The sequence below is a fragment of the Patagioenas fasciata genome, chromosome 1 (genome assembly GCF_037038585.1).
Source record: "Patagioenas fasciata isolate bPatFas1 chromosome 1, bPatFas1.hap1, whole genome shotgun sequence".
NCBI lineage: Eukaryota > Metazoa > Chordata > Aves > Columbiformes > Columbidae > Patagioenas > Patagioenas fasciata.
Genome location: NC_092520.1, coordinates 12,631,824 through 12,653,964, shown reverse-complemented (window position 1 = coordinate 12,653,964; position 22,141 = coordinate 12,631,824). Strand labels below are relative to the sequence as shown.

The 22,141-nt window shown below is 44.3% G+C and overlaps 1 protein-coding gene across 1 annotated transcript in view; it reads left to right on the top strand.

The window, feature by feature from the left end:
- The window catches only part of SMCO4 (single-pass membrane protein with coiled-coil domains 4), a 28,891-nt gene extending 12,286 nt beyond the window's left edge, over nt 1-16,605 (top strand). Inside the window, exon 2 of the mRNA XM_065850867.2 lies at nt 15,523-16,605. Coding sequence (XP_065706939.1) covers nt 15,653-15,832 — 180 coding nt within the window. The 5' untranslated portion in view covers nt 15,523-15,652 and the 3' untranslated portion in view covers nt 15,833-16,605. The remainder of the gene's footprint in view (nt 1-15,522) is intronic.
- The last annotated feature ends 5,536 nt before the right edge of the window (nt 16,606-22,141 follow it).

Below are 22,141 nucleotides of genomic sequence, written 5' to 3'. Positions count from 1 at the left end.
TTCAGTGCTGAACCTGGCACTGCCTCTTTCTCTGGTGTCGCCTTTCCATTCAGCGGATTTCCTTGTGAGATCTGAAAGTGTCATGTAAGCAGGAGCATCCAGGAGGAGGGAGAGCGCGTTTGGTGTGAAAGCAGCCCTGAAAAGTGCAGCTTTAGGGTCATGATTCAAATAAAAGTATTGTCAAGTACTAGACGGTGTGCTTGCTCTAGCAGCGATTATCTCTGTAATTTTCTGCAAGTTAAAAAAAAAATCCATATAATTATGGGAAGTAAATATGAAAAAGATTTCAAAAGTAGCTTTAGTTAATGTAATAGCCTATAAAGTCTAAATTATTTTCCTGTTAAAATGGAGAATGTGAGGACGAGCAGTTCTAATGCCAGCAGTCTTTGGTGTATTTATCTCCATAAAAACCAGATCTGCTGTCTGTTCCAGATCCATAGATGCTCATGTCCTTGGAGAGACCCGGCTGAAACCTGTGGAGCTCTGTAGCAGCAACTGAGACAAGTTGCCAGATGGAAACTGAACCTCTCAAAAGCTCTTGTCCCATGTGCATAGTCCTGATTCTTTTGAAGGTATCTTCTGCTGGTAGTTGTTGCTTCTCATCAGTGTTTGTTCTCCCAGGCAGTCAGCAATAGGACAAGGGGGCATGGGCTTAAACTCTGCAAGGGGAAATTTAGGCCAGATATTAGAAAGAAATTCTTTCCAGAGAGAGTGGTCAGGCATTGGAATGGCTGCCCAGGGAGGTGGTGGACCCGCCGTCCCTGGAGGTTTTTAAACTGAGATTGGACATGGCACTTAGTGCCATGATCTGGTCAATGGACTGGAGTTGGACCAAGGTTGAACTTGATGATCTCTGAGGTCTTTTCCAACCCAGTCGATTCTGTGATCTTCCACGTCTTCCTTTCATTTGAAGGAGGTGAATTTTGACTGCTGCTGCCTTGATTTTTTTTTTTTAAGTATTATGTACTTTTTGCTCTTGGGTTCAATCAAGTGACTGTGATCTTAGCCAGTGCTTTCTACCTTATTTTGTGTTACATTCTAAACTTGCTATTCTGAAATATATTAATATAGTGTCATTTCTGTCTAGGGGTTTATGAACAATTTTGACCTGTTGCTAGCATTCCCAGTTGATTGGAACTTTAGCGTGCCTGTATGGAAAGTGATACATGTACAGTAGATAAAAGGCTATGCCTCTCCTTTCCCCTTCTCAAAAATCTGCTTTGGGGTTGTATTAATAGTTCTAGTTTCAAGGATCAGTTATAATATTTAGTGAGAAAAATCTCATGCTTCTGTTGGACGGAGAGGTAGGCAATGGCTGGTAGCCTGTGTCATAGGAGGAGTAAATGGATCTCAATCTCTTCTGACAGCCCTAGCGCTTTGTAGGAAAAAGATGGTTCTGGCATCTGGCTGCAGGTGGTGTGTAGTGTCCTCATCTCTGAGTGCACAGAATGTGCTTGTTGATTCGCTTGGTTTTGGAGAGCCCTTGCTCAAGAATATGAGTGTATTGCACTTGGCTTTATTTAGAATATTCAGGTTCTCGACTGGTTAGTAAGAGGCTCTGTTAAACCACTGCCTGGCTTTCTGTCCGGATATTTGGTTTATTTGGCTCTCTGTGCTGAATCTCCATCCCTTTTCTTAGTCTCTCCTCTTCCTCCCCATTCAAATTAGTGGCAGTTTTTGAGTAAAATAACATTTTCCTTTTCCATTACACTTGCACTAGAAATTCAGAGGACAAAATGCCTCTTCTTCACTCTCAGGAGTTGAAGTGCTATTTTATTTTATAGCGTCCTCAGATTAAACATTGGGGTCACTGAATCTACTTCTGGCACCGCAGCTCTTGTGTTGCGGAACAGCCTGTTTGGAGCAGCGTTTGCAAAACCATTTCAGTACGTCTCACTATTGCCAGGCCAGTACTGCAACCTTATATAAGCTAGTTTCCATCCACTTAACTCCAGGACAGCTTCGATATTAATATTTATATAAAAGCTTTCATGTTTCCACAGTGAAATTGTCTCACTCTCCAAAGAAAAGGTGTCTTTTTCCCTGCCGGCTCGGTGTGAAAACGCTCACCAAGGGTTTCAGCAGCGCTGCGTCTGAGACGGTCGTCAGCAGAAAAACTCGGGTCGTCTTTAATTCGCTGTTTCATTTTGTGAAATTGCCTACTCTGAGAGAAATAAAACATTTACATGTATATTAACCAATGTTTGCCAGCTCTTGGAAGAAAGCCAGTTCTCTCAGGGCCAAACAAAAGCTCTGAGTGAATGAGTAATAATCTGCTATTGTCACTTCTAATTTATGGATGGGTAGATAGAGCAATGTTTGCTGTTTAAAGTTGTCCTATTTGCTTGAAAGACTAAAAATCATGATCAGCTATCATTTTGGAGTATCTATAGCGTATCTGTTTATAGCTGCTTTACTCAATATAGCTGTTGCAAAAGTTCAGAACCTCCCCACGTGATACATAATCGTGGAAGAGGATGAGAACACGGGAAGGTTACAGATGTTTTGGGATGGTAATTTGGAAGTTGAGTCAGGGATTGAAAACATCTATGGCATCTCTCTTTAAATGGCATGCAAGGTCCCTGTGCCTTCTGTATTATCTCTTTCTTGTTAAAGTGAAAGAATCTATGGATTCCCAAAATACTGGCTGTATTGAGCTTTTGTTGTTGATAGGCAAGTGGAGGGCGTAATACTGAGTGCCTTCCAGTGATATTTTCCTGTGTCTCTGAGGCTTTTCATTTGCTTAATTTTTTGACAAATGCGGTTAGAAACAGTTTCAAAAAGTTGGTTTTATGCATTTTCGAGCATGCTTTTCTCACAAATTTAACAGGAATCTTGGCAAGATTGGGCTGAATAAACACAGCAACAAGGCTTGCTTTTGTTGAGAAAGACGCATGTTTTTAATGGGAGCACTTAAAATGTCACGATTTTAAGGCCCATATTAAATGTTGCAAAGAGGCAAATAGCACAGAATCTCTCTGGAGTAGGAGTTTGAGGCACTGGGAGACACTCTAGAGATGAAGTTGTCCTCAGAATGTCCTGTGAAGTCTTCTGAGAGATCTCCTGGCAGGTTGTGGAGGAGTGTGCTGTATCACACCTAAATACACAAGTAGGAGCTGGATGACAAGTACAAAGCTTGCTTGTCAGCCACTAAGAGTGAATAAACACAGTGCAGAAATGAGAACGATAATTGGTGGCAGTCTCCTCTGATGGACTCACTCTTCTGTGCGCCTCATTCTAGGCTTTATTTCACTTCCCTGCAGCTTTTCACAGAATCACAGAATGTCAGGGATTGGAAGGGACCTCGAAAGCTCATCCAGTCCAATCCCCCTGCTGGAGCAGGAACACCCAGATGAGGTTACACAGGAAGGTGTCCAGGTGGGTTTGAATGTCTCCAGAGTAGGAGACTCCACAACCTCCCTGGGCAGCCTGTTCCAGGGTCTGTCACCCTCACTGAGAAGAAGTTTCTTCTCCAATTTAAGTGGAACCTTTTGTGTTCCAGTTTGTACCCATTACCCCTTGTCCTATCACTGGTTGTCACCAAGAAGAGCCTGGCTCCATCCTCGTGACACTAACCCTTTATATATCTGTAAACATTAATGAGGTGACCCCTCAGTCTCCTCTTCTCCAAGCTAAAGAGCCCCAGCTCCCTCAGCCTTTCCTCATAAGGCAGATGCTCCACTCGCTTCATCATCTTTGTTGCCCTGCACTGGACTCTCTCCAGCAGTAACCTGTCCTTTTGGAGCTGAGGGGCCCAGAACTGGACACAGTATTCCAGGTGTGATTTTCTTTCATGTGCTGGTTTCTTTCCTTTTGTTTCCCTTCCTCCCTTGCATACTGAGTGGTTTTCTGCACTTTCTCTTTGAGCTTCATTATCTCATTCACCTATTTGTGCAGCATCACCTTTTTTTTTTTTCCCTTTCTTTCTCCCCACTACATTAAACTTCCTATCTATCGTTTTGTTAAATGAAATAACAGCAAGAGCAGCTGGTGGTCATGTTGCAGATACCAGGATGTCCAAAGCCCGGGGCGCAGCCATTAGTATTCTGTCCGTAAGCTGTGGAAGACGCTCTGGAGAGGTGCCTGAGGACACAATTCCTCAGCCCCTGAAAGGTCAGCCCTAGGACTTCTGCCCTGTGCAGTCTTCGCTGTCACTTGGTGATCACAGGCACTTAGATAAGATTAAAAACCAAAACACCCTTGGTTTGAGAGAAGGTCAAATAATACGTGATCCAAACCCTGCATCTACCGGATCACGGACAGGTGTCTTTAAACACCTGTTCACTGCACACTGGTGGTTCCCAAACTGTCCGTGGGCCCCAGCACTGACTTGACTTCCATTGTTATGGGTTCAGGGTACGACTTGAAGTGGTTTGGTTGTTGAATGTCTGCTGTTGCATTGGCCAGAGGGATCTACTGAATACACCAGAAAACTTGCTGTCAAATTTGGTTGATGTGAACAATGAAGCAAAACAAGTTGTATTTTTAAGAGCTGATCAGCAGCTTCTTAATAAAAGTGGGAGGTGAAGGGAGAACAAACTGCACCACAAAACTAACACGAAATCACCCAAGCCCTAAAGGAAAAAGAAAAAAGCCAAACTACCACCAACCAACCCACCCAACAGCTTGGAGCAGTGTTTCTTGAAATTGCTCTAAAATATGAAGCTATTAATATTGATCTGAATTAATCTGTACAAAGTAAAAAAGATACCTGCTTAGATCTCAGCAGCAGCAGGTGCTTGCAGTATTATAAATAGAAAGCAATACAAATTGAGGTGCTTATTAAATTTGCCTTTATGATGCTTTGAAGAATTGCAGTGGAACAGAAGAGAAAAATTACCACAGGCTCTGGCTCAGAAGGGTGACTTAAATAGCTGTGCAGCCAAAGGAAATGGAACATAAACTAGGATAAGTGATAGACTTGTTCAGAAAAGGTTATCTGACAGCGATTTGTCCCCAGCGTGGAGAGATTGACCGAGAACTGTAGAGGAATGTGATTGAATAGGGGAGGGCTTAATGTTTTTGGACAGTTTTAACACAGTATTGAATTTTCATATATTTTCCAGGAGATTGCACTGTAATCCTTTCTAGCACTTATGTTTCTCAAATTTCTCCTTGTTTCCCTTTTCCCTTTCCCCCAGCTGCCAAAAAACTAACTCTGCAGGAAAAGTTCATGTTTGGTAAATGAGCTCATTCAGAATTTTTGCTGCCTTTTTGGATAAGGCTTTGGTGAGGATCCTGTATGTCGTTCAGTGTTTTCTACAATTCTTGAAGCAGTGTAGGGCCTCCACAGAGAGGCGGCCGAGCAGAGCAGCCAACAAATGGTCGAGTGAACCAGATCAGAGCAGTGAGCTCAACTGGCAGAGGGACTATTAAAAATGAATCAAAATCCGCAATGTTTTTTGCTTTAATGAGATACTCAAATTGATTTAATTTGGCAGGTAACATACTAGGAGATCATAGTGTGGCAAAATCACAGAATGTCAGGGATTGGAAGGGACCTCAAAAGATCATCCAGTCCAGTCCCCCTGCCGGAGCAGGAACACCCAGATGAGGTTACACAGGAAGGTGTCCAGGCAGGTTTTGAATGTCTCCAGAGTAGCAGACTCCACAACCCCCTTGGGCAGCCTGTTCCAGTGTCTGTCATCCTCACTGAGAAGAAGTTTCTTCTCAAATTTTAATGGAACCTCCTGTGTTCCACTTTATACCCACTGCCTGTTGTCCTACCCTTGTTTGTCACCGAGAAGAGCCTGGCTCCATCCTTGTGACACTCACCCTTTATGTATTTGTAAACATTACTGAGGTCACCCCTCAGTCTCCTCCAAGCTGAAGAGACCCAGCTCCTTCAGCCTTTCAGTCGCCGCTTTGGGGAGCAGCGAATTGCTTAGCGTGAGATCCAAGATCCTACTTTTCAATGCAGCGAAACACCAGCCGGTTGCTGGTGGAGGGGGAGTCTGCGGTGTCACCGTGTCGCTCCCGCACCCCTTCCGGGCTGAGTTCCTCTCTTGGAAAATACCTGATGTACAAACAGTGAAGGGATCAAGGTTAGAAATGGTGATAAGACATGCAGAACAGTCATTATCACGAAGTGAAGGGGGAAAGGGAATGTGTGTGAGCAATGAGTCCCAGTCACCCACACCTGGATCTCCCTGGCACCGCATGTGTGGCTTGTGCAAGCTGAAGTGGCTTGTTCGCCATTACCACCCGTTGCGTTGATTTTTTTTTTTTTTTTTTACCTGTGGTTCAGAACTGAATTGCATCCATGTTCTCATGTGTTGCGTGAGAAAGACGCCTTAGGCAGGGCATGAGCGTGACTGCCCTTGGAAAAGTTTGGAGCTGCTCCTCAGGGAGTGAAACTGGTGTCTTGTGCTGAGGTTATTGGGGTTAATGCACATCGTGGGTGACTTTGAGAGCACTGCAAGGATAGCAGATTGCTTTAAAAACAACCTGAGTGGAAAGGAAGGCTGTAGAGGAATAAATGAGAAGGGAGAACATGAGTACTGTTACGCGGGGAGATGTAATATTTTGGTCTTGGTAAGTGCTTTAAAAAGAAGGTCACTTGTACTTACAGTGGTTGAAGTACGGGACTGATCGATAGCTGTTTGCGGAATGTTGTAGAGGAACTTCGGAAACATCCTTCTCTGACCTCCCGGGCTTGCTCCTAATTGCCTTCATTACACACACGGCTCTGTAGCATTTGCTTTTGCTTCTGAGTTTTTGAGCTGGTGGAAAGTCCTGGCAATGGGACTGTAAACCGAAGTACATACATAGGGGGTGCAAGAACCAGTGCTGCAGAGCTGATTAGGCAAAACCAGGCTTGTGTTTAGAGAGTGGCTTTGCTGGGAAACTCCCTTTAGTTAGACTGTAAAACTTCTTTTCTTTCTGTCCATGTAATTTATTAAATCTTAATTAAACTTTCTGCATTTAAATTAGTTTACACTAATGTCACACTGTCATCTTATGTGTATATTGACAGACACTAACAGGGATTTGATCAGCCTAATCCAGCTGCATGTAATTATGTGCCTTCTCCTTAAATAATTGCAGAGTCGATCACTCATGGCAGGAGAGCCTGCTGCTTTATTATAATGTGGGATTGTTTAGTGAAATGCAGTAAGACTTCAGGTTTAAGCTAGGAAGTAAACGGAACGAGGTTTTAATGAGACCAGTGATAGGAAGAAAAAACTCTCCCCACCCATCCTGTGTCGCAAGTCTCAGTTCTTATCTTCACTTCCCCCATAAAAAAAAGGTGTCCTGATTGCATTGTTGTCATGCTGATGTGAGAACCTTTCTGTGATTTGAAAGGAATTTGGGAAAGGCGCAGGTTTTCTGGCTCTAGTCTAAACCTGTGGTGCTGTTCCGGTGTAAGGTGGAGGTTTTTATTTCATTCATTGATAACTTGATTACCTGGATCAAATGAGAGTGTGTAGATGGGAATGAAATCTGCCAAGCCGCAGCGCTGCAGAGGCTTCAAACCACTTGCCCTGCTTGGAAAACGAGTAAGTAAGGGAGTATCACAGGCACCCACTTCAGTGACTGTATTTGGGTCAATTTCTGGGTGATTTGGTTACTCTGCAGTGTCACGCAGGCCTCCCCTGGCACGTGTACCAGCGGGGAGATGGGCCCTGTGCCAGCAGCCTTTCCTCTGCCTCCTGCTGGAAACCCATCCGTGCCAAGAGAAGCTTGAAAAAACAGAACTTCGGACAAGCCCTGAAGGGGCTGAGTCTGAGATGTGAAGCCCTCGTGTAACGCGCTCTGGCGTTGCGTCCAGCTTGCGTTACAGCTGCGAATACCTCCAGGTTATTTTATAAAATAAAATGGTAAATGCCACTGTTGATGTTGTCCATTTCCCCTGCATGATGGTCTCAAGAGGATTTCAGGCGGCCAGGCACACACTTATTTTCTCCTGTTATAGGTAGTTCTGTATCTTGAGCCAGAAGAGGGAGGTTTCCCTTCGTGCTTCCTGAAGAAACAAACTGTTTCGCAAGTAGTTCAAGCCCAGCATATACAGACTGCCTTGTGGTCAGGGAGTACAGGTGATGTTTCCAGATGTTGCCCTGGTATCCAGGGAGCTTTTTTTCCAGTGTTTCTGTTGGTCAGTCTCCACCGTTCCCCTCTGCAGTGCACACACACGCAGATATGCACATGCTTCTGCCGCCTCAGGCTCATCTCTTGCCTTTGAGTTTTCTGTTGTTTCAGATTTAACAATCCGTTCCTGCTGTGGGCACGGGTTTTTTTGCCTGCCAAGTTTTAGCCTGGACTGAATTTTCAGTGCCAAAGTTTTAATGACAGTAGAATTATAATGAAAAGCAGTGACGGTCCCTCAGCTCTCCCGTTTGCATTACAAAACTGTAACATCGGGCTTCGGGCTTGCTGGCGTTGTGCCTGGCCTGTGTCCACAGGATGCGTTTCAAACACGTTCATAGCGATACCATCTCACGGAGTGACCATGTTGGAACCTGGTAGTTTGAATAGGAAAAGTAACAAGCAGACCACATGCTGGATCTTAGGAGAAGTGTGTTTCCCATCTAGGTCAACATTAGCTGGGAGCACGAGCACTGCGACCCTCTGGTGACAGTGAGCTAGCAGTGACAGCCCAGGGCTCAGTGGGCTTATGATCCTGATGCAGCAGTACTGGAAAGCAGAAGTGTTATTTTTACACCAGATTCCAATTGATGCGCATTCTTGCAAATGCCAAATGTGTGGTGTTGGTCTGGAAGAGCAGCACGTGAATTTCGAGGAGCTCCGACACCCGTGACTTGTTTATTTTTATTTATTTATTTAGCATCGTTGTTCAGAAACTGACTGAATTTCTGCAAACACACTGGAAAGATGAATGGTTTGTATCCAGAGGAATCTTGTTGGGAACAGCTGAGAAAATTACTTTTTAGGAAAACAGCTGAGCAAACACATAATACCAAGTCATATGCCAGGTGTTGTGGTTTACTGCATTTACTTGCAAGATCATCCGTAGATGGAGAATGTCGAGCGCTTCTTTTACAGCCTCCCCTAGGAACTGAATTCGTGCAGTGACAGAAATTACATGTTTGTTTTTCTTGTGTTTTCAGTATACATTAGTTGTATGTCTTCCCTGGACTGCAGGAGTTGTCTTGATGCTGGTTCTGTATCTGCAAAGAAAAATATGGGTTATTTGTTCACCTGTTCATGGGGCAAAAGGACTTGCCTTTTTCTGTGTTTTTTTAAATGGAAGCCTGTTACATTTCTTTGCGTTCAGGGCAGATAGGATTGCACTGCGACGCCGTATGCGCCAAAAATACTGTCGCCTCATCTCCGTTGAACAAAACCTGCCCAGATGCGGAGGTCCGTGGCTTTTTGTTTCTCTTATAGATTACTCACTGTAGCCAAGTCCTCAGAGTTGTGAAAATCGTACTGAAATAGCTTTTTGCTTTGGCGGCCTTGCTCTCTCTGACTTTCTGGCAGCGTTCAGCGCTGGCTTTCACTTTTCATATGCTGTGAGTAGTTTGGAGACTCTCAAAGCTGCATTTACATTAAATGTGATGTCAATTCAGATTTAGGTCGGTAATTTAGAAAAAAACACAGCACCCCTCACTCAAAAATACCGTTAAAGTGACTTCAAACAGCATCTTAATAGTTCCATATTGTTATGTGTGTAATTAAAAGCTTTTACCCTTGAAAACAGGGTTGTTTTGATTTGCAAATCATCATGCCTTGCTACAGTCAAATAGACTGAGGTAATTTTTTATGATATTAAGAATTAGCCTCATGCTGTAACATGAAAATCCATTTTTCACAGAACAAAAAATCTTGTCTTAATGCTCTTTTTTCTTTTCTAGCACACTGAAATCACAACAGATAGCACCACTGAGACATGGAGATCTCCAATTTAGCGTTGCAAGCATTATCTTCAGCTGTGCGCCAACTCTGCTGTGCAACTCAAAAAGCAATGGGCTGGGTGACCCAGAGCATTTGAGAAGGCAGAAGCCAAAGTTATTTGTGTGGCTGCTCCTGCAGGGTCCTTGCTCGCTTGGGTTGCTCCTGTTTCCTTAGGGGGACAGCTTGTACAAATGAAGTTTTCTTTTTTTAAACAGGCAATAATCATTTCTCCATGTTAGTGGTTGCGCAGACCTGTGTTTCAGTACCAAAACGGACTGTCCTGCAACTGGGATGTGCCCTTCGACATGGGGCTGTTTTGTGTTGCTGGAAGTGGGTTGGCTGGGGAGGATGTGGCTGGGATTAAAGTGGTTTGTTAATCCTCTGGGCTGGCTTGCTCTTTAGGGTATGGCTCTCTGAGTCACATTGGCAAATCTCTGCTCTATCCGTCTTTGTCAGCCACACAAGTGATTACACAGAACATTTTGCTCTTTTAGGGCCTGTCAAATAATGAAGATTTTTTTTTACTGTCATTTTGCATTTAGCGTTTAAAATGGAGTGTAATAATTGTGCTTGAATGTGATGGAAGTAGTGCTGGACAATCACTACTGCAGTTGCGTAAGAACTGGTACAATCAAGCTTTTGTTTTTCCCTTTTGTTTTGTTCAGAAGCCCCTTCCTCAGAGCCAGGTTTGCAGGGCATTAGGTGCCTGATGCGTTTGAAACAAACACAGGAGCAGATTCAGCTTCCGTCTCTGCATTGGATGCAAGCTGGTCTAAGTGCTCATGCAAATCCTGCCCCGGTAGCAGCCACCCAATGGGATTAAAAGATGTGACGATTATTATTTTTGCCTCCTAGACCTGCCAAAACTGATAAAAGATAAAAACCAACTGACAGAGTTGGGCCTGTTGGATGGAAAGGCTGCGTGCGGAACTGAGGGCTCTGCAGACACCAACCAGAGCTCCGTGCACAAGTGTTGCTCTTTGTAAATCTGCCCCAAGCTCCTAGTGAAATACTTTTTCAAATTCCCATTTAGCTCGGTTTCGAAGCTGGCTGTGTCACATTCGAAAATGGTGACCCTGCTGATGCTATTCTGGTAATAGCCAGAAATCCAAGCTGCAGGAAAGAAAATTTCCTGTCCAAAATGTGGTATTTCACCTTGAGGTAAAATCAGTTATGGAGTAATGATTGAAAAAAAAAAAATTATGTTTCATGGGGTAGCCTAAAACAAGTCGTGTCCTTTATTAAATAGTACCTAGAGTTTGTGTTACTGTATTACATGCAATTCAATTTAAAGAAAAACAATCAAACAAACCCCCCCATTTGCATGGTTTCAAAGGTAGGAAGTAATGAGTATCTCTTGCTTAGACTCCACTTAAGCGAAGGTTAGGAGTGAGAACAGGATTACTTGAGCCGGCTGGTTGGTGCTGGCTGGGGCAGCACATGGGGTTCCTCTGCTCTGTCGGGAGCTGCTGTGTCCTTGCGGTGGCCACCAGCTCAGCTGTGCTCAAGTGCAAGGTGCACGAGGTCAGGGAGGGTTAAAGCCTCATGTGCAGGAGACCCTGCAGAGCCGCTGTGTCTGTTCTGCTGGGACCATGCGAGCAGAACTTGCTCCTGTTTCCAGGACGGCTCCGTGCTGAGCGCTGGTTCCCTGCTGACCGAGGCTCCTCTTGTCCCTGGGTCCCCGTCGCCTCCTCTTTCCATCTCTTGGACTCTTCTTCCAGCCCTTGTACAGCAGCTCCAGCTTTACTACCCTAAGGTAATCAGCCCAGTAGTGACGATAAGTAACAAATTGATAAGCCTGTTGGTTTTAGTTCTTCCTGACTCTGATGCTGGTGTGTCCCAGTGACTGGGAACTGCTGGTTCTAGCACTTTTTAATGCTAAAATAATGTGAAGAATATTGTCTGCTTTGGTATCTTGTGTCCTTTTCCCTACTGCTGGCAGGCAGTTTGAATACAGCGTGTCCCCATTGTCTGCTGGTTTGTTGTTTGGTTTTATTTTTAATGTCTCAGTAACATCCATGGCCCTAGGGGACATTTTAAATGATAAAAAGCAATTCAAACAAACAATCTGACAAGAATTAAAAGTTGTTTTGCTGTTCCAGGATGTTACAGTGTCAGTAGCAGGATCGTGAGGCCGGGTTAATCCAAATTGGCTTGCAAGCACTCGTAATTTTGGATTTGCAGAAAAATTATTCAGCTTAACGTGGCTAATACATTCATGCCATAAGGTTGGTGATAAGTTCTTTAGACGTCTAGATGTGTGGTTACACTTAGTGCAGATGAAATGTTTCACGCACGTGTTGCACGTAGAAGGGGATGCAGAATTGCAAAACTCAGCAAGCGCTGGTGCAGCCGGTCCTGGCTCGCAACAGTAGCCGTGTGCGGCATGAGGAGCTTCGAGTTGCACATTGCTCATGGTCAGGGTTAATTTTACAAAAAACCAGGGAGACAGTGGATTGCCATAAATCCTGATTGGAAGATTGTTGCTGTGTTTTGAAGGCTAGCAGTCCCCACAGGTTTCACTCCAGCCTTCTTGTACAAAATTACCCTTGCTTAACCGTAATTCACTTGCTTTAAGATGCTGGAAAATACTTCAGCATTGGTGGGAGTGACTTCAGCAAGTGCAGTGATTGATGCTCTCAGGTGTTGAGCTTGGCTCTGTAAAACAGTTCAGAGTAACTTCACCCAGAAGATGGAAAGAAGAACACTTTGTATATATAAAAGCTATTCAGATGATGAGCAAGGAGGAATGTAATGGCTCTACATGTCAAACCAGGGTACTAAACTTGTGAATTTGTATTATGTTGAAGAACGATACCTTTAGGTTTGTCTTCTCTATGTTGTACTTTTGAATGTTTGGTTCTGCTGGAAACTTTAGCTTTTCAGTGTGTAACAAACAACAGTACCAAGCCAACACTCATTTTCTTGACTTGGCAATCGAGATGGTTTCTTTCGAGCCTGCAGGTTCCTGCTTTTGGGCGTAACTTTGCTGTAGTGAATTTTAAAGGGGGGAAAAAAAAACAACCACCAGACCGTTGTCACCCCATGCAATTTCATTGTCAAATTTTAAATTGTGAAATGCATCAAAGGAAGCTGAAGTTACATGGCTCTGGCTAGTGCCAGACTGTTGTGGACTATGAATATTCCACTCTGTTAGTGTCTTCTGTGCTGTTCCTACAAATGTCCCAGCTGAGGGAGTTGCTAAGTTTCCAGGAAGAGCAGCAGTTGAACCAGTTTGGTGGTTGTTTCCAGCCTCGCCAGATGCTGGGGCCAGGTTGAGCAGTTCATCAGAACGGGAAGCAGCTGTAGGACAATGCGCATGGTCCGGGACTCACTAGTCCTCTTGTGTGCAGGGGAGACCGGGAAGGGAAAGGAGGCTCTTGGTTTCATTTAAGGAGAAAAGTTGAGTTTCCAGTTCTCTGGCAGTCTGAGGTTTGCTGGTCACTAAGGCTGGAGTTCCCACAAGATTTGGGTACCTGTGGGACATCCCTTTCTCATTGCCCTTCTGATAGTGGCTTGCTCCGAGAGGTGTTAAATGGGCAGCGCTAACTAGGCGGTTAATTACACCCATCCCAATGCTACATTATTTCCTTCCTCCCTTTGCTCGAGTTCAGCCTTCCCAGCCCACAGGCAGGGTGATCACTGGCTTTAGGAGGATGCAGTTCAGTAATGTGAGATAATTTGTTTTTGTGGGCTGTGCCCACAAGGAATGAGACCCGAAGGTTGTAATCCTAGCCCTGACGCACTGCACTTTGTGTATCTGTTTTTTCCTTTCCGTACCTGTCGGTATCTCCTGCCTTCCAGCGCAGCCCATGCGGGGCTTGGCAGTGGAATGGGATGCCTGTGATTTGGTTACTCCACTTGCACAACACAGGCCATAGAATTTCATCTTAGGCAGCTGAGTGGTGGTTCTTAAATGCTGTTTTGTAGCAACATGAACACAGCAGCATGTCCAATATGCCGGAGCTTTCCTGTGGGCAGCGTTGTCTCTTGCAGCCACCGTCTCGCGCTGGCTGTCACCTCCGGGCACGCAGTGGCAGCCGTGGCCTGGCAGCAGCTTGCAGAGATTCACCGCTTCCATTTCATGGTTTAGTTAAGATGAACCCTAAGGCTCATCTCTCCGAAAACTGTGGGCCAATTTCTGTCCAAGTCCATCTCAGCCAGTAGCAAAGCCAAGTAGCCCAAGCTACTGGAAACGTATTTGGAGATTGACGCCAAATTCCCAAACCAGAGAGCACCAGCTTGTGATTCAAGTGGTGCTGACATTTGCGGGAAGGCTTTCTGTTCTAAGTCGTCAGATGTCAGCTAGTGTATGTAATTAACTTGTTATAATTTTGCTTCAGAATGAAATATTCATTCAAAAGAGATTTAAAAAAACATCCTGATGTTTTTAATGTCTGGGTAGCAAGTGATGCTGCGTGGAGCAAGACATGCATTTTTTGTTAGAGGGATTGGTTTCATGGCAACTCCCGTTTGTTACTACATACATGCAGCCTGTCACGTTATTGTATAGCACGTGTTACAACCAATCACATCATTGCAAGGTGTGTGGACAGGGCGGCTTTGCTATAAAGCTAGCCCGGCCTGACAATAAAGTGAACTCTGTGAACATCACATTGGTGTGTCAGGTTCCGTCTCTCGCACGGAAAAAGCAACACCCAGCAATTGTGCTACTGCACAAACGAGGGATGTAGCAAAGAGTGAAGTAACCAAAGAGTTGGTGTCCTCCCCCGACATGGTGGGTGAGTGGCACAGCTGTAGGCAACTCAGGGTATGGAAGTACTTACTTGCTAATTACTTACTAATTCTCCTTACTTCAGAGAGGCTTTTGTGCTGTGCAGTGTTTTTGTTAATCTCACTTTCTAGATCTGCTTTTGGTCTGGTAGATGCTTCTGAGCAACGACCTTACGAACGCCTGCTTGTCTACAGCGGTGATTTGCGACCGTACTGGTTATGGTGGGGATCTTTTTCGTATGACAGCTGTAACAAGAGTGACAATATTGAGTCATGTTATGATTTAGGGTTTGTTCTGTGGCAGCAGAACCAGAAGTGTAAGTTGAGCAGCTCTTTCCCCACGTTTCTTCCTATTAGAGTATCCTTTAGTGCAATAAACACCTGGTGAGGCCGATAAACACTGAATGGTTTTCCTTATGGCGAGGAGTGTGCTCGCCCTTCGTCCTTCAGCAGGTTTGTGGGGAACCGCAGACCTTTCCTGGAATCAGAAAGTCAGGTTGGTTGGAAAAGACCCTTAAGACCATCGAGTCCAACCACATCATCAGGGCTGCTGTTAGAGGGGGCAGCTGGTACCTTGTGCTAACTCATATTATGAGGCTAACTCATATGATTTTCGTTAAGTCTTTAGCTGTGTTATCTTGTTTGCCTTAGAGGACAAAATAGATGGTGCTGGGCTTTGTTTCTGGCTTAACAGAGCGCGAGTTCAGTGCTCCTGGGCAAACACGCACCGTGATGAACTGTCAGAGTTTTTATGGGGAAAGTGGTGTTGAGGAGCTGAGTGAGTGCACTGCGATTCCACCTCCTTGAAAGAAGCTGCGTAGATGTTGGTGCCAGCTGGATAAAAGATTTACCAAGTGGAGCTGCAGGTGGTTTTAATAACTAGAATATGCGTAGATTTTACTCAGAAGAATGTTATTTCTCTTTCTCTTGCAGCTGCTTGCACAGGCAACCGCTTGAAAGAGGAGTTCTTCGACCCTTTGTTTCAAAAGACCTTGGACTGTTTTCTGCTGCTCAACTCCCTTCGCTCCCCCGTTCTGCTGAACAAAAGACCCGAAGAGGAGGGATGAGGCAACTAAGAGGAAAACCCAAGAAAGAGACCTCAAAAGATAAAAAGGAGAGAAAACAGGCGATGCAAGAGGCCCGGCAACAAATCACCACAGTGGTGCTTCCCACGCTGGCTGTTGTAGTCGTGCTCATTGTTGTGTTTGTTTATGTAGCAACTCGTCCAAATACAACTGAATGATGCAGCTTTTCAGACTTTCTGGCTTTGGGGTATTAATAATTTTATCAAGAGCCAAAAGGAACTCTGTGCCGCTCTCCTAGTACTTTACAAAGGAACTTGCTGGTATTTTCAGTCTTCTCTTGGTTAGGGTCCCGCAGATTCTCTTTAGGAATGTAACATAAAACGTATTAGTGAATGTGCCAGTACGTTTTATGGTCCAGTTCATGTGCCTTTCAGACTTTTCAAATGGTGTTTTTCTTAAATCTGTTTGAAGCTCTATATTGTAAAAGGAAATCGTGTTCTGCTACAAATTTGTAAAAAAATCAGCTTTCAGCTTTTATCACTGTTACGGATAATGTTGCTCCCATGAGCTCTTGTATGTCTGTTTCAGAACTTCCAAAGAAGTACGTTTCTTCTTTGTACTTAATGTCATATGAAGTGCTTTGATTCAGAAAGGATATATTTATTTTTTGAATAAAAGAGAGAAGTCTTACTTGGAATCTTCAAATTATTTTGCAAAAAAATGTGACATATTGTGAAAGCCTACATTGTGTAATGAGTTTTTCATTAAACACTATATAGTTCACTCAAAAAGAATGTTCATTTTGCTGTGAGATAGCAACATGCAAAGTGAATAGTTCAGGATCCACCAGAAGGAATCTTGCAGAAGTTGGAAAGGGAAATTCTACCAGTCTCTGGTGACAACAAACTACATAAATACAGGTAGTTGTTTATCTGAATGTTCAATATTTAAATCTGTATAAAGTGGCAATAAAAAGGTGATTTTGCATACAGCTCTTGCTTTTTAAATTTTTTTTTTTAAAGGAAGGAAAAGTAACATCAGTATAACTTAGGTCTTTCATCTGTTTGCTGAAATGTTGTCCTGTGACATGTCCCTCTACCTCTCACTTAGAGGAGGCTGTGAGCACAGCTTAGGTGGTTTTATTTTAAGAAATCAAACTATAAATTGTGATGAAAATGCTTCAATAATCCTGTGTTCTTCTACAGCCCTTTCTCATCCAAATATTTTAAAGCACTTGGTATGCGTTAACCTTCAGAAGACTTTGGGGAAGGAATTTGGGAATGAGGAAGAGTTTCTTCTTGTGGTTCACCAGGCGGTTCAGCACAGCATAGATTTCATCCCCATGCAGAATATACTGTTCCAGATCTTTTGCGATCCATTTGTACATCGCTCCTTTCACATGTACATCTCTAATTGCATCAGACATATCCTTGTAAAGATGCACCTGGTCAAACTTAGTGCCGTGAGTTATGAAGTGGTCAATGACTGAAGAGAGCAGAGTCATTTCAGGAAGAGAAAAAATGTCCATAAACAGCTTCAGCTGCTGCTTAAATACAGGCCAAGCAAGGAAGAACGTGATGCTACGGTGCACTGAAGCACAGCAGGAAGTATTTCTGGGCTGAAAGTCAAAGACCCCATGGATCGTCACTTCATGTCCTGTCCCCTGGCAGCGGGACAGTCCTAGGGAGGTCGCTGGGTTCCTGCGTTACCCCTCTGTGGTGTTGCTGTGCGGAAGGTACCGCTGACCCACACTGCGCTGCAAAAGAACTGCTCCAGGCAAGCAAAGGCGATTCCCTGCGGTGGACTTTGCCCAAGGGCAGGTGTTCCCAAAGAGGGGTGAGTCCATGGCCAGCTGCAAACCAACTGGTTTGGAAGGCTACAGGAGCTGGGTCTCTTTAGCTTGGAAAAGAGGAGACTGAGGGGTGACCTCGTTGATGTTTATAAATATGTAAAGGGTGAGTGTCGCAAGGATGGAGCCAGGCTCATCTCAGTGACAACCAATGGTAAGACAAGGGGCAATGGATACAAACTGGAAAGGTGATTTTGCATACAGCCCTTGCTTTTTAAAGGTTCCATTTAAATTTAAGAAAAAACTTCTCAATGAGGGTGACAGACACTGGACCAGGCTGCCCAGGGGGCTTGTGGAGTCTCCTTCTCTGGAGACATTCAAACCCGCCTGGACACCTTCCTGTGGAACCTCATCTGGGTGTTCCTGCTCTGGCAGGGGGATTGGACTGGATGAGCTTTCAAGGTCCCTTCCAATCCCTGACATTCTGTGATTCTGTGAAGGGGACGGACACCCAGTGGTGCTGGGATGGCTGCAGCTCCCAACCTTTCCTGTGCCACTGCTGTCAGCAGTGCCTAGAATTGCACTGGACCTGTAGGCTAAGATGTTTTTGAAATACAAAATTTGCTAATAAACGAGAGTTTGGATGAACTGTTAGGTTGGCTTTTCCCCCTCAACTTGCAACGTAGTTGGGATTCATGCACAACAAGCTGCCCAGCCGGGGTGGTTGTGGCTGTGTGCCCAGGAGAGCACTCAGCTAACCCACCCAGTGCTCAGCGCAGGGCGGCTGTGGAGCCCCGTGCCTGCCGAGACAGAAAATCACCCGCGCTTTGGTACTAAGAACCACTCCCTTCAGCTGGAGAGGTCTGAAATGGTGCGTCTCGATAAGTAATTGCTCTGTTTGTGTCGTCTCCCAGCTGATTCTGCTCTCCCAGCCACCCAATTCTTTTTGTCCTGTCTGTGTTTATCCTCAGTCAGTGCTGGCTGCTGTGGAGCTCTCCCAGTTGCCCTTTTTTGAAAGGAGATGTTCAACTTGAATTAAATCCGTGCCCAAGGCAGTGAACAGAAGTGCATGGTTTCAGTGTGTGTGTGTTCTTCAGGGTACTTGGTGTCTGCGGCATCTAGAATAGAAGCAAATTTTCCACTAATCTCTTCCATGGGTTCCTCATCTTCCTCTTCCATGGATTCTTAACCAAGGTTTTCCTGTCTCTGCTCATTCTCTGCTACTTTCTGATGGCTCTAACAAGGTCCCTGTGACTTTCCCATCTGTGAGGATCGGATTTATTCCAGTTCGTTGCACCTGTAGGGCTTTCTTATCAACCCAAGCCATAACTTCATAATTCAGAAAGTGTTCCCTGAAACAGTCCAGAGTCCTTATGTGAGGTGTTTTTCCCTTCATTTTCTGCAAGAGTTGGGTCTGCGACACACAGAAGCAATTAACTGGCTGATAACAGCTAACGAGGTGAAAGGTCAGTTGGGTTAGGTAATACTTAAGATTACTTCTCTAATGAGTGTTTCATTTCTGTTGCTTTTTCTTATGTCTCTTGACATCTGCAAATTCTTCAGCTTTCAAAAATCATCTTCAGAGCCAAATGTTTATTAATATGAACGTACAGCTTAATGCTAATAAGACGCATTGTGTAATTCATTTCCCTGAAATGTGCAATTTTACTGAGTGCTAATTGAGAGGAAAATACTGTTACACATTCTGAATTAGTCCTTATGTACAAGATAGAATTGCTTTCACAGTTTGAATTTTTTTTTTGTTTAAATAATGTGTTTTTCTCTAGTAAACAATGAAGTTGGATTCTGACATTTTCTACCAAATTCCCTTTTGCTAGTATAGGATGTGAGAACGCACATTTGGAGAAATGGTATGAAGCCTCCATAGACAGAAACTGTCAAAAATCACTGGGAAATTATTGGGAAGTAAATTAATGGCAGTTGCCCAAACGTCAGCTCCTGTGAACTTCTCAGCCAAAGGTGTAGCTGTGTCTCTGGTTTTTAACTGTATGGATTACTCCAAGTGTCAGTTGCCTTCAGAAATATTTTAGAAATAGGCTTCCAAATCTTTTCCCAGCATACAGTAGCTTGTGGGCAAAATTGAATGATTTATTGCAAGCATTTTGCCAGAAAACTCATGCTGAGATCCTTCTTCGGCAGTGTCTTATGATGCAGTTTCCAGGAGTGCTCGTTATTGGGTGAAGTCATTAAAAACCTGCCATTGCCCTCTGATACATCACGTTATAGAAGTAATTTTTAAAACCCAGTTTTTCTAAGCATAAATCAAATCTGAGTTGAATACTGAAAGATCAAGCTTTGAGTGGAGTTTTGTAAAGGTCTTCAAAGTGCTAAGAAAAATCAAGGAATCCTGTCAAGTATTCTTGCGGTGGGTAAATGTCTGTGTTATAAATGACCCCAGCTCCCCAAACCCAAGGAGAGAAGCCGGTGACACTGCCCGTGATCTCGTGGAAGAACTACACATCTTTTTCGAGCTCAGAGAAATTGGCTCTCGGTCTTCTGTTCAATCCGTTGACAAGAAAATGTTTACTTACACCCTGACGTTCAGAAACCAGCGCTTTTAAATACACAAGGCAGAGAAAACACACTATTCTTTTTCCAGAGTATTTCTGTTGGGTGCCCAAACAGTGCGTGTACAGGTTGGGATGCTCCTGTAGCTCTGGAAAGTGTGGACTAGAGCCTGGGCTTTGATTCTCAGTGTTGGCCTTGTGTCATGCAGACATGTCTTACCAGGAGGATGTTCTTACCAGGACAGGTAGTTGCATTTCACACGCTCTGCACCAGGAAAGTCCTGCCGTCCACGTCCCAGCCGAGCATCTTCACGATCACTAGAGATGGAGCTGGTAGCTGATGTTGTCTTCCACCCACCACCTTTATTTGGTCAAAAAGTTTCAATCAAAAAATTTCTCGTTACGGTGCTTACATGGGATAGCAAGAACTGGGACTTCTGTAGGATTTCTTGCTCCAGCTGGGATTGGACAAGGGTTCACATCAAGTCAAGTAAATCCTACATCTGTCGCAGGAAATTCAGTGATGGGATGGGTCAGGACTGTTCTTTCCATGCAAACATGTTCTCGTAACTGGGCAAACACATTCTTGAAAAATCTGTTCCAAAGCCCCCAAGCAGTTTGGTTAAGAGTAAATCAGAGGAACAAACCCATCAGTTTGTTGATTTAGGGACACTGCAGCGCAGTGTATCTGCGTCTAGGGGCATTCCCTAATCCACTGGTAGAAATTTAGATGCAGTACGTTAAATTGCAGCCTATTTATGGATTTGAGGCTGTCCATGTGATTAAACAGTAACTCAAACACAGTGAACTTTGAGATCCGAATGCCACAGTGAGGAAAGAACAACACAGGGTTCCCACATTGGTTTGGGCAATTGGAACGAGCCCTGCTGTGAACAGTCTTTAACCTGCATATTCCCAGCACACCGCTGCGCCTGACGAGAAAAAAACATTCCCTAGCGCAAGGCAGTTGGTGTAAAATCTAGTGAATGCCTATTGTGCTTAGAATTAAATGGAAAATAAAGTGAATGTGAATGATATAATTGCCTGGTTTAGGTTGTGAAGGCAAACGGAGATGTAATCCCATCACCTGTGGAACGCAGGGAAAGGACCTTCCCTGGGTGCCCTCGGCCTCCTTGCAGCTGCTGGGCTCTGGGGGACCCACGGGCAGAAAGCAGTAGGACAGACGGACATCAACACATCCCTCTGCAAATAAAACTGTGGTGACTGGTGCGACATGCCGGAGATGTGAAATCACCTGGGGCTCAGCTCATTAGCCAGTCTCTCTTGATGACTCCTTTCTCATTCCCACTGGTGGCGGTTAGTCTAGTTGTGCATTATTAAGTGGTGGTGGACTTGATTCTTCACGTGACTGTACCACTGCTCAATCAGGAATTACAACCAGTTGCACTATGACAAAGCCAGGACAGTGTGGCTGAGGTGTGAGGCGCTTTCTGTAGTGTCTCTGATCACACCAGAGATCTATCAGCCTTTGTCTGGGTAAGCTAAAGCCACTGTTTAAGTCCACCCATCGGCAAACGTGATTTTTCACGTTTGTCCATTTTTATGTTCCTTTGGCAGTGTTTTGCTGGTGCTGTTTGCATTCCTCCTGCGTGGCTGAGAGTCCCCTGCGTCTCTCTGACACTCTCCTGTTCTTGTACTCCTGAATTTCCCATGCAAAAGAGAAGAGAGTAAGAAACGGTAGGATGAAAATGTGCAAAATACCCAACTTACTCACGTAAGCCACTTCAAAATGTTTTTGTTTGGTCACTGTCGTTTCACGGACAGCCCCAGTAAGTTTTGGGAAGTGCCTTGGCCAGCAACGGCCTGGCAGCTCTTACCACCAACTATTTCAAAATTACATCTTGATTGAACATGTTGGCAACTGTGTGTACACGACCTCTGTTTTTCCTTCCACAAAAAAGCTGGTGGCAGCCTGAGCCGTTGTTCTTTTTATTTAAAACAAGCCTTTCAACTGGAAGCCAAAAAAAGGCCTTTTGGTAAAGCTTTGAAAAATCACAAGAGAAGTCCAGCAGCTTGCAAGAATTTTTCATTGCCCAGCTGTTCACAAAGTAGAATAGAAATTTGCTGTATGTTTTGGGTAATCTGTAGCTCCCCAACATTGCACCTTGTCCTGTCAAATGAATTTAGGATTAATAATTCATTTTTTTCATTTTTATTGCTACCTCCAGACATTTATAGCCTTAGACCCT